The sequence below is a fragment of the Megalobrama amblycephala genome, linkage group LG12 (assembly GCF_018812025.1).
Source record: "Megalobrama amblycephala isolate DHTTF-2021 linkage group LG12, ASM1881202v1, whole genome shotgun sequence".
NCBI classification, from domain to species: Eukaryota; Metazoa; Chordata; class Actinopteri; order Cypriniformes; family Xenocyprididae; genus Megalobrama; species Megalobrama amblycephala.
In genome coordinates, this window is record NC_063055.1 from 33,929,501 (window position 1) to 33,942,581 (window position 13,081).

At 35.1% G+C, this 13,081-nt stretch overlaps 1 protein-coding gene across 12 annotated transcripts in view; it reads left to right on the forward strand.

Moving 5' to 3' along the window:
* The window catches only part of acot7 (acyl-CoA thioesterase 7), a 132,663-nt gene that overhangs the window by 4,984 nt on the left and 114,598 nt on the right, over positions 1–13,081 (forward strand). For 9 of the 12 annotated variants that reach the window (XM_048210787.1, XM_048210791.1, XM_048210792.1 and 6 more), the window contains exons 2-3: positions 3,148–3,265; positions 3,866–4,022. In XM_048210787.1, coding sequence (XP_048066744.1) covers positions 3,148–3,265; positions 3,866–4,022 — 275 coding nt within the window. Of the gene's footprint in view, positions 1–1,885; positions 2,043–2,115; positions 2,152–3,147; positions 3,266–3,865; positions 4,023–13,081 lie in introns of those variants that run through there. The other 3 variants (XM_048210788.1, XM_048210793.1, XM_048210786.1) reach the window with 2 other exon arrangements.

Consider the following 13,081-nt stretch of genomic DNA (forward strand, 5'->3'; position numbering starts at 1 on the left):
ATTTATATAGCGCTTTTCACAATACAGATTGTTTCAAAGCAGCTTCACAGTGATAATAGGAAAAATAATTGACTTTACAGCAGCTCTAAGAAAATATTATTATCGAGCTAAAGTAGGTTTTTAATTGAATCACTTCAGTTGTAAAGATTGTTAATTATTTACTTAGGGGCCACTTCAATGACACCTTTCCTACTGAAAACCGAAGACCTTTAATGCATTCTTATCGTTCATTTACGTGTTTGAATGTGTATGTGCGCAGATGCTTGGCCTTTTAACAAAGTGATATTGCCAAATAAATTGTCTGGTCCACATAATACAGAAAAATTATTCATGTCCGCGGAACTGTAATAATTTTGATAATGTTTTATCTATACATAGAGAAAGGAAAGGGAGGGAGGCCTTCACAGAGGGTAGTTAAGTTGACACTTCAGGGCTGCGTTTTCATCTCAACTGGATACGGCTTGGATCTTGCAGACTACGGCAAACCTCGGGGAAAAACAGAGAGAGACTAATATTAGCGTAGACGCCATTCTTCTTATGATGTAGCGAGTATATCAGGTGTTATGTGAAGTGTTCACGGTTCCGGCTGAACTAATTTATGCAGCCTAACAATTTACTTGTTGATAATGTGTTATGTGTATGCCAGGTTAAAGCGATGTGTTTTTAGTCTAGATTTTAACTGACAGAGTGTGTCTGCTTCTCGAACAATGCTAGGAAGACTGTTCCAAAGTTTAGGTGCTAAAAAGGAAAAGGATCTACCACCTGCAGTTGAATTTGATATTCCAGGTATAATCAACTGGCCTAAATTATGAGATCACAATAGACGTGAAGGACTATAATGCATTAAGAGCTCGCTCAGGCACTGGGGAGCTAAACCATTTAGTGCTTTGTAAGTAATTAGCAAGATTTTAAAATCTATACAATGTTTAATAGGGAGCCAATGCAGTGTTGACAGAACAGGGCTAATATGGTCATACTAACTGGTTCTAGTAAGAACTCTAGCTGCTGCGTTTTGGACCAGCTGTAGTTTGTTTATCAAGCGAGCAGGGCAACCACCCAATAGAGCGTTACAATAATCTAGCCTTGAGGTCATGAACGCTTCACTGGTTGGAAGTGTGCTTTGAATGAAAGTTGGTCTCTTTCGCTACAATTTCCATGTCTGTTCTCTTAAGCCACCTTTCCACTGCACATGACATTCGCATCCGATTTTCGCATTTCACCCCCTAGCGGCAGTCGCACGGAACTTTGAAATTGGTCGTGAAGCAACCGTTACCTCGGCTTATTCACCATGGTAAACTAAATGATTTTAAAGACTGTAGGCCTAACGTTAATGCAGGTATGAATATATCCACACAAAATGACCATCAATACATCTAAAATAAAAACATAGTTTTTATAGAGCTCAACATAAAATGATTTAATAATTATAAAAAAAAAAATTCTGACATTACTTTTATACAACAGTGGGATTAACAATCTGATACAAGACACAGATGTTTAATAAACCGTTATTAGTAATTATTGTGAATAATAATCAGAATAAATAATTCTTGCATGTTTTATTATTGAAAATGTAGACTGTCTGCAGTTGCTAAACAATGTAGTAGCTTTGCACATATATATATAGAATGTGTCATCACAGGAATGTCTTTATTTTTCAACAGTATTGAAATTTAGAATTGTAACTAGCAGTTGAACAAATTTAAGTAACAAGTTTAGAATATTTTTTCTTTTCATTTCAGTTAACATCTAGTGTGTTCTAGAGCCTTAAATATTCAGGACAACACTGTGAATGTGTCATTGCTAGTGAATTGACTGAAGACCCACAGAATTTGAATGAAGGTGGTGGGTGGAGTCTGAGTCAGTGAAACACATGACACTTGTGGTGAAGAAGAATATGATGTCATGAATGATTTGATGTGATGGAGGAAATGAATGAAAGTATGCTACTGTCGCTGAACGTCACTGTAGTGTTGGGAACTTCTCAAGTCTCTCTCGTCTAACTTTTAAGAAGTCATGGCTTCTCTATATGAGCTCAGCAGGTAGAGTTGACTAACAGACACACATCATCATACTCTTCTAAACAGACACACACACTAATTTATATTTTTCCAGACATAGACACACCCTCATATTCTTCCAGACATTAAGGTTTGTATGTTTGTAATGTTGTGTTTGACGTGGATTTTTATGTTCAACAAAACAATTCAGTGAACTTGTCATAACTTGTTTGTTGTTTCATGGAGGTTTAAAAGTAGTTTAATATGACAGGAAATGTTTTGGCATAAGATGACTTAGCAGAATTTCTCCCCAAACTGGTTGTGGATGTAATTATGTCTGTTTTTGTTTCACCATATGTTGTCATTTGTTGTGTCATTTGTACTTGAATGTTTTTTTTCCCTTCTGTCTTTTATGATGCAACCGATACACTCCTGTGTGACAATCCATTTTTAGAGTGGTTATAAATATATAATCACTCTAAGAATGTATAAAATATATAGGAATATTGCATCTGTTTGGAATGCACAAACACAGAAATGCAGAGTGATGTAAACGGTAGATAATATCAGCACTGTTGGTACGGGAACTAATATAAATATAATTATTGACTAGTAATGCTTGTAGTCTATGAATGAATCATTAGAGTCTTGAAGCCTGGAAATTGAGTCAGTGTGATCTTTGTATATCAAACTTCCCTACTGTTTACATCTGTGCAGCAGAAGATATAACAAGATAATGTGATTTAATAATATTGTCATATGTATTTAATGAATACAATTTGTGAGCACTTGAATTGTTACAGTAATTTAATATCCGAGAGAAAGCTAAGTCAAAAAAGTATACCTAAAAGTATGCATATTTATGTGACCAATACTAAATATGGTAATATTCAATAAATTTTGCGTCTTTAAAACCTAGAAATTATGGCCTGGTTTCACAGACAGGGTTTAGATTAAGCCAGTAGTAGGCTTTAGTCCAATTAGGACATTTAACTTTTTATAAACGTGCCCTAGAAAAAACCCCAAAACAATGGCACTGACATATTTTAAACTCAAACATGCATCATGTTAGTCTGGGACTAGGTTTAAGCCTTGTCTGTGAAACTGGGGGTATAAAGTTTTTTTTTTTTTTTTTTTAATCTCTCAGGATCATGCGTCCTGATGATGCCAACATTGTTGGTAATGTTCATGGTGGCACTATCCTGAAGATGATTGAGGAAGCAGGTTGCATCATTGGCACACGCCACTGCAATACTCAAACTGGGGTGAGTTCCTCTTCCTGATACTCTTTAGGTCTTTCAGTTATATGAACAATGTTCAATGCAAGGCTTTCAACATTGGAACCATCATCTTTTTTATATATAAAGTGTGGTGTATTTTGTGATGAGCATAGTAAAGATGTAACTGATGAACATTCTGATTGTTTTGATAAGTGATAAGTGAAAATGCAAAAAGCCTGTCAAGAAATGAGTTCCATTTTAGGATCATTTAGATTATTCCTTTGCCTTTTACCACAGATTCTCATTCCATTAATGCAAAACAATCTTTCTCATTACTGTAATTTGAAAAAAATGTATATTATTTACATTGTAAAGTAATATACATCATTTTAGAATAAATTCTTATATATATTTACTTAAACCTTTAAAAAATCTATAAAATGTGATAAATATTTTTTTCTTTGGCCCTGATTCAAGCCTTCTGCTTGAAAATGGCCATTGTCTGTTGTAGCCAGTAGAGGGCACTACAAATATGTAGCACAATGTACACACAGTTCAAGTGTATCTTTTGATGCAGACACTGAGTTGTAGAATCCTGGTATACTAGTAAAGTGCAAATGAATAACAGTTTATCTTGGCAAATAGGATCGCTGTGTAGCTGCCTTGGCCCGGGTGGAGCGCACAGACTTCCTGTACCCAATGTTCATCGGTGAAGTAGCCCATGTCAGTGCTGAGATTACCTACACCTCCAAACACTCAGTTGAGGTGCAGATCAATGTTCTCTCAGAGAACATAGTCACAGGTCAGTAAAAGGTCATAAAGGATTGCTTAATGGCAAGGTTCACACAAAGATGAAAGTTCTGTCATTTTACTAAAGCACCTGTTGTGAAACAAAATGTATGTTCAAGTTCCATACATTGAAAGCATATAGTGAACAGAGGCTCTAACAATAACAAAAAGATAAAAAAAATCTCATAATAGTATTCTATATAGTATATGCACTATATTTCAAATCTTTAGAAATATTGATTTATGTGTGGACCACACAAAGTTATTCATTAAAAATATTCCCCTGCGCCACAGCTCTCTTAGTTCACTTAGTTTTTGCATTATCAAAAGTGTAAACACTGTATCTCTGAGGCGTTATGAAAATATTGTTCTGTTTAAGCAGCCTATAATGTCAACCTCTGGATATTTTTATATATTTATGTATGTATTTATGTACTTTATTTATTTATTTATTTATTTATTTATTTATTTTACATAATAAGTATGTAGTCCTTAAAATTACAGTTAATGTAACATAAATTACAGTATATTAAACTAAACAAGTACACAAGACTAAAAACCTTAAAACCTTAAAAGATACTGACAGAATGCAAGGAATTTTGTTAATAATGATAACTGTATGATAACATCTACATTGTACATGGACTAAATTCTTCTAAAGATGGCATCAGCTTTCATAAATAATTGAGATTCCATTGAAGCTGTTAAAAATATGTGTTCTGTCATTGTGTACATTCATTTTTCTGGGTTAAAGGTTAGGTTTTATTATTCAAGAGTTCTGTGTCAAAGTTCAGTGTGTTTTGAGACGCTGCCTAACACCAGTCAGCCCAGCCTATGTCATTATATAAGTAAAATCAGCTGCAAATGTGATTTCATTTTGACTTAAAAAGTAGCAATTTATAACTAAATACAAAAGGGCTGGGTACCTAAATACTGGGTACCTAGCCATATTCATATGAGTAACAAAGTTTATCAGTATTTATTTAAAAAAATATTGCAAAAGCTGATGCTAGATTATTCCTCTTTCTCTGACCTCATCTCAAGAGGGAGCTATAGCTCAATAAATGCTTTAACTAATCTGAATATAATGTGATGCTAACTTTAGACACAGAGTAATATGGTGATTTATCATAGAAAACTGACATGATCTCCTTGAAATTTGTTTATTTGATGGATAGTGATGGAATGATGAAGAAATGTATGGCTAAAACAAAGGCACTATCCCCAAGGCACATGTTGTTACCACAGCAACAGGGTTGTCATGTGGCAAAAAGTGATCCAGCTTGGCGTGGGCGAAGTACCCAGTCAGTAGTAGTGGAGGAAGTGACTGCAGAAGCTGCTACAAATAAAGACACCTCTGGGCTCCCTCCGCTTAGGAGTGGCCACATTTGATCACTTGCAATGAATTGAACAAAACCAGTAAAAGAAAATGTCTGGGTCATATTTTACTCTGAAATCAAAAGAAAGAAACAAGAAACTATTACATTGAAGAATTTCAATGAAACCTAATTTTATGAACAATAATTCTGTTTCCCCATTACTGTGACAAAAATGATGATTTATTTGAATTCCCCCAAAAATTCTTATTACCGAAACAACAACAAAAACACCTTTCATTACAAATGCAAAAAAAAAATAAAAATAATAATACTGTAAACTGTTGCACTACCTCTTGATGTAAGTGGATGTAACTGTAATACAACAATAAAAAAATCTTAAAAGGAAAAATAGCATTAAAACTATTTACTATTTAAAATAAAACACCATTATGGTAATGAGAATTTGCCCACCTAGTTGAGATTGCTATATAGTATATATTGCTTTATGTCAGTATACTGTATGTATGCAAGTAGAATATACTATACATCCAACTTTTAATATATAGCTGGGCAATAATATAGTTTACATTTTTCAACGATATTACAATCAAGCAGTTCAGGTTTGCCATTTAATACTGTACATGCCACTTAACGTGAGCATATCTGGGTAAGGGTAAGTAGTAACACTTCACTGAATATTCATAGCTCCTTAATTCATTATGTCTTTACACATTGTAATGCAAAAATAATTGTAACAACAGTTATAATATATTATAATACTTAATACTTACCTATTAATGCTTACAACTTTATAATGTATTATAACACATGAGATTGTGTATCTTGATGCATTATACTATTAAAAAGTGTAACTATTAATAGACAAGCACTTTTATGGAAGAACTGATTATTAAGTGCATTATAAGCATTATGAATATGAAGCATTATATTGCATTAAGACTTATATATAACGCAATGTGTATAGAGAGGCTTCTGAAGTGAAGTGATGCTGTTAAAGTTACTCTTGAAGGCACAATATGTAAGATTTTTAGATTAAAATATCCAAAAACCACTAGAACGATGTTATATATTTTGTTGACTTGTGTACTTACATTATCCCAAACATTTCAACAATGTTTAAAGGGTTAGTTCACTCAAAAATGAAAATTTTGTCATTAATTACTCGCCCTCATGTCGTTCCACACCCGTAAGACGTTCGTTCATCTTCGGAACACAAATTAAGAAATTTTTGATAAAATCTAATGGCTCAGTGAGGCCTGCATTGACAGCAAGTTAATTTACACTTTCAAATGCCCAGAAAGCTACATTTAAAGTTATATTTAAAGGGGTAATGAACTGCATTGTTTTATTGTTTTATAATGTTACCTGGGGTGCACTTATAATGTTAGTATGCTTTTTACATCAAGAATTGTCATAATTTAGAAATAAAAGGCATTTTTCCTACCCTGATCTTAGCCCTCTGGTTTGAACGCTCTGTTTTAAGGGGCGTGTCTGCTGTGAGACTTCAGTGTAAACGCCCACTGCAGTGATTGGCTAAGATCATTCTATTTGAAATTACCCTCTCTTTTAGCGCGTTTTTACTATTACAGCTCTCAAGGATAACTAATCGTGAAAAGTGTTGCATTACATTTAGATCTATAGCATTCTATTTAGATTGTGGCATGAAAGGTTGCAGAGATGAACATTGTAACCGATCACAGACATGTTGTTGAGCACATGATCTCATCATTGCAACTCAATTTCTACACACTAACGAATGCTTTCATCTTCATTAACAGTGCAAACATGATACAACTAAGAGATTCGTTGAATAAAACGTTAGTTTTGCATGTATCAATCACTGATAAACTCGCAATGTTTGATTGACAGCTTCAGCGCGCACTGCTCCAGCGATTGCAAAGTGAGCTTTCTTTGATCACTTTCTTTATATAATTTAATCACTGTTAAATAACAGATTATTTTCATCCTACTAAGAGAAACAACGCAAGTTGACTTTCAGTCATGGGTTTGATTTACTGACACATAGACAAAGAACATCTGACACTGCATGAATCATTACATATCAGATCAGGCATTAGAATGAACACAGTTACTTACATGTTGTCGCATTACTGTCAAGTCCAGGCACTGCACAATATTCTGTAATCCTCAATGGCATGTTTATTGCTTGGTAGCTCGATTTGGTTTAGTACCACGTAGGCCTGTGTTACTTAGGCTACCTATTCTATTGCATGTAATGCGTGAATCGGTGGGCGGGGCTAAACAGGCAGTGATGACGTAGGCGTTGATCTTCTGCAGAGGCGGTGCTTGCTGCCCTTTGACGTCTTAAATCCCCACTTTTAAAAACTTGTCGTTTGCTGGGTCTGGTGCCAATAAAAGCTTTTATTGGACAAACAAGGAAGTTTTCACTTCTGAAACTTAAAGGATATTCTTATAGTATGATGACCTCTGATATGTCAAAAGCTCAAGGAAAATTAGATTTTCTCAGTTCATTACCCCTTTAAAACAGTTCATGTGAGTACAGTGGTTCAACCTTAAAGTTATGAAGCGACGAGAATACTTTTTGTGCTCCAAAAAACCAAAATAACGACTTTATTCAACATGGGTTTCAAAACACTTCTTCATGAAGCTTTGAAGCTTCATGAATCTTTTGTTTCGAGTCAGTGGTTCGGAGTGCGTATCAAACTGCCAAAGTCATGTCAACCATTGAAATTTCGAAACACTTATGATGTAACGAAGCCTCCTTTACTGAAATCACGTATCTTTGGTGCTCTGAACCACTGATTTGAAACAAAAGATTTGTAAAGCTTTGAAGCTTCACGAAGCAGAGTTTTGAAATTGCCCATCACTAGATATTGTTAAATAAAGTTGTTATTTAGTTTTTTTGGCGCACAAAAAGTATTCTTGTCGCTTCATGACATTAAGGTTGAACCACTGTAGTCACATGAACTGTTTTAAATATATCTTTAGTACCTTTCTGGGCATTTGAATGTGTAAATTAACTTGCTGTCAATGCAGGCCTCACTGAGCCATCGGATTGTATAAAAAACATCTAAATTTGTGTTCTGAAGATGAATGAAGGTCTTACGGGTGTGGAATGACATGAGAGTGAGTAATTAATGACAGAATTTTTATTTCTGGGTGAACTAACCCTTTAAATCCAGAGAAATCAGCAATTCTAACCAGGACACGGACCATGTCATTTCGTCGCTTGTCAATGACTTCATATCCGCTTTACCCTCGATTTTCAGTTTTACTTTCTTAGAAACCATGGAAACCATGAACACACTAAAGATGCTTTAATATATTATATGTTTTATTAGACAGGTGAGCAACTTTTATCGATAGATAACTAATCATTGTTATTTAGCGCAGCACGGTTAGTCTGATTGTTTGAATCACTTGTTTTCTTGATTTACCGTTAGTACCATGTTTTACTATGCCTCAGTGACAACGCTATTTTGTCAGGTGGCTATCATAGCATAATCAGAGAGAGCTTTCTCCACCATACAGTATATTTTAAAATTAATTGCATGTCATTTAGCTACACAAGTCATCAAGTTTTTATTAATATGATATTCTAATATTGATCTAGATTACTGCAATGTGCAACAAGTCTCTCATACCAGCCACCGAGCAAACGCACAGAGTAATGTTAACATAACTTTCAAAACACTCAAATGTATTTATTATGATTGCTTTAAGCACTGTGTTACCCCACATATGCAATGAAAAGTGGACTCAGATGGACTTGTTCCGCTCCCACGGCTCTCAGTCTGCCCTGCTTCATACCACAGTAATGTTAATAAAATTTTAATACATTAGCTCATCCATGAACATGATTTCTGCCTGATTCTGTCAGATTCCTTTCCAATGGCTATGGAGGTGAAGATGACATATCCCATGAACCCACACTCATTCACAGCATCATCAAGCTACTCCTTTTTTTTGAATAAGCGACCTCTAGTGGTGAAAATATATTGTGCCTTTAAATGACTGTTACATTAAATCTTTTTAATTCCTTGACAAACAATGCCTTTTATTCTAATTAATTTATCCAATGTAATTATTCCAGAATTTATCCAGTCCACACAATCAATGTTTAATTTTCAACCACTGTACATGTTAACCAGTCATTGTCCTTGGCGTGTTGTGTTAAGGCGGCTCTGTCAAGTGGTCTCAGACTGTCTCAGCGCTGCCCCTTTAAAGGCTCGTGCTGAGCCGCAGGGAACCGAGTGGAATGGGGGCATACTTTATGTGCTTCTGTCATGTTAAGTTAATGTCACGCGTCACCAACACAGGCGGCAGTTGCAGAGCGATACCTGCTTAGGAAAGCGGTCTACTCTGCAAATGCAGTGTCTTCCTCTAGAATTTAAACAGAACATAGAGCAAAACCTTTGCCCTTTTCCCACCGAAAGCAGTACCTGCATGTATAGTCAGACAAAAACATATGGAAGTTGTATTGCTTTTCAATAAATATGCATGCATGCATCCAAGAATGTAAATGAACCGTGGCCTGGAAATCACTGCTCCTTTATGCCCTCATTCATATACTCTTTGCGCTATTATTGGCTGGCTTCATTAACATGGTTAATAATAAACTGCTCCCACCTAAGTGCATAATAGCAACAGTAACTATCATCATAGCTGGTGTCAACAGTTTAATTCTAGCCCTCAGTGTAACATCTTGTTCTCTTTTTGCAAAATAGACAGTGTTTTTTCCATACATGTATCATACATTTTCGTGAGCATTACACATCCTTTACATAGCATCAACAATCAGCAAAGAGGCAAGGTTTTGGCAAAAAATCTTTCCATAAACCTTTGTTTCCTGGTCTGACACACATTTAAAGGCTGGGTATGCGTTTGTGTCTGTTTACATACATGTGTGATCTCAGGCCAGGCCATCACGTGATTCTTCTCTCGGGTTAAACACACACACAGACAGTCAGGGCCAATCTTGTCAGCCTCGTCTTGCTCACACTCCTTAGGGGTCTCCTGACTCTGAACGCAGGGGCCGTGATGATTGCATCGGCAGGGCAGCCATCTACACTGCCGTTTACACACGTGTTCATACAAATGCAAAACCACATTAAAATGAACACATTTGCTCTCAGTCTATCACTCTCTGTTAAACAAACACACGTTTACTTAGCTACTTATCTAAGTAAGGACATACCATAGACTTTGATTATAAACTGGATGTTTTATATTCTCCCACTTTTAATTATAAATGAAGCTAATTATAAATGCTTTTAATTCCAACACAAACCATACCCCTAAAAGACCCCCTATCCTTTTGTTTTTATAATTAAAAAAGAAATTATGCAGTTATGAATTGGATTTCCAAATGACAATGTTCCTGGATGTGGAAGGTTTTGCCAGATTTAGCTTACTTCTGGAGACAATTATGTCCCCTGTGTATCTATATAAACCACACACATACACTTTTAAACATACACTTTGGGTTAGCAACATGCTAAACAATAACCATTACTTATTTTGTGTTTTATTAGATGACTCTTGCAGATATGTATTTTTAACTACAAATTTGTCTAATGAACAATCAAACAGTAATTAGACTAATGTAAATTTAAATTGACATTTTTTAACATAGTAAAACTACATATCCCTTTAAAAACGTACACTTCAGCATACTTTTAAAAAGAATACTTATCATAGATGTAATATATAAACAATGTAGTTTACATTTATATTAAATGCAATCAGTTGAACTGAAGAGTGTTTTTAACCACTTAAAAAACAAGATGTACTTAGGACTGAAGTACATCTTGTGTAATTTCATAATTATTCCTATTTTCTTTGAAATATGATATAGCTTTTTATTGTCAGCACTTGTGCCAAAGTACCAATGCAGAAATTTACTTAATAAACCAACCCAAAGGAATTATTAATTGAAGTAAAAAGTGTGATAATATCCCAGTCTATATATATAAATAAATAAATAATTCACATACACATAGGAAAACCGATACAGAACATACCTGTTTATCAACTCGGTAACACTTTATTTTACAGTGCCATAGTTACACGTTACTACATGTACTTACTATAGTAATAAAACAGTAAATTATGCATAATTACAAGTAACTAACTGTAACAAAGCTGGACTCAGGCAGGGATCCAAATGCAAAGCTTTTATTAAAAGTGAGCGTGGTCGTACAGGCAGGGTCAAAACAGGAACAGCAAAGGACAGGCAGAGTCGTAGTCAGGATACAGGCTAAGATCAGGACAGGCAGATATCACTCACAGGTCGGTATACAAAGCACAGGTCAGGGGTAGGCAGCACAGGATCGTAAACAGGTAACAGGCAGGAACGGTAACAGACTGACAGACAGGATATTAGTACGCTCAGAATTGTATCACAGGGAAAACAAGACTTCGCAATCAGGTGGTGTGTATGTGAGTCATTTATAGTCCAGGTAGTGTGCTAAGCTGTATGTGGCAACAGGTGATTGGTGTAGAGTGAACATGTGACTGGCAGGGAGGATTGTGGGAAATATAGTCCGGGAACTGACAGGAACTGATGGTGATCGTGACACTAACCCTAACTGTAACTTTATAGTAAGTACATGTAGTTAATTAATATTACTCAGTACTTTATTTAAGTAATTACAATGTTTCTATGGCACTGTAAAATAAAGTGTAACTCATTTAATCAAATGTATAATAGACATAAACCACCTGTCCTCAGATAATTACACAATATTTCATGTAGATTAAAATCCAAAATTAAACTTGAGAAAAGTTCAATAGGTGGGTGGGTATACTGCAAAAGATGGGTGGATGTGGGTTGGCAAAATCTCTAAAAGCTACTCCATCTCTAAACAAATTGTACAGCACACCTGCAATCACTCATGGTTCTGTACACAGTTGTACTGCACAATGTCTTTTCTCTTGTATCTGACCACTGGGTCCTTACTGAAACCAGTGATTAAAGTGTTGGCCGGCAGTAATGGAAAATCTAAGATAGTAATCAAGACCAATCTACTCTGGTAGATGTAAGTCACTAAAAAAACATTTAGATTACTCTCAGCAGACTTTTCTGATATCTAAAGTCAGCACAGTCTGTGAATTTATCATACAAAGGAAATGCACGTTTAGTGATTAGATGAAATAAAGTTGAAGTAGCAGTGTAAAACAACATATAAACCACAACTCTTCAAATAATTGTTAGATGGAATAATGTTTGTTGCTAAGAGAAATATTTGTCAGATAAATATAGGATCAGAGTTTGACTAGTTCCATCTACAGTACACTGTAAAAGCTGAAAGCATGCAGTTCTTAAAAAAGCTATACCTTAAAAATTACTTTCATGGTGTAACCTAATCCATGTTGGGGAAGCTACTTTGAAGTATGTTAAGCTATAAGCTACTTTACAGTAGGTAGCTACATTATTTACTACAGTCATTACTCTGAAGCTGAGGATTGATATATTTTTTTTTTTATGTTTCTGAGTATAAAGCAGTTGAGTTGCTGATAGGAAATCTACATTTTACACTTTTACTGTAAGAAAATATTATTCAAAATTGAAAATGATATACAGTACTTGTATTATGGTATCTGACTTCATCTGTCCATTGAGGGAGCTATTTTTTGCCCATGATTCTTTGCTTGTGGAGAACATGTAAATATCCTGCTGTGTAGAACCATTAGACAAGCTGCTGTGGAAACCAATTAGAAAAGCCATTCTCTCGCCATGGTAGCGGCA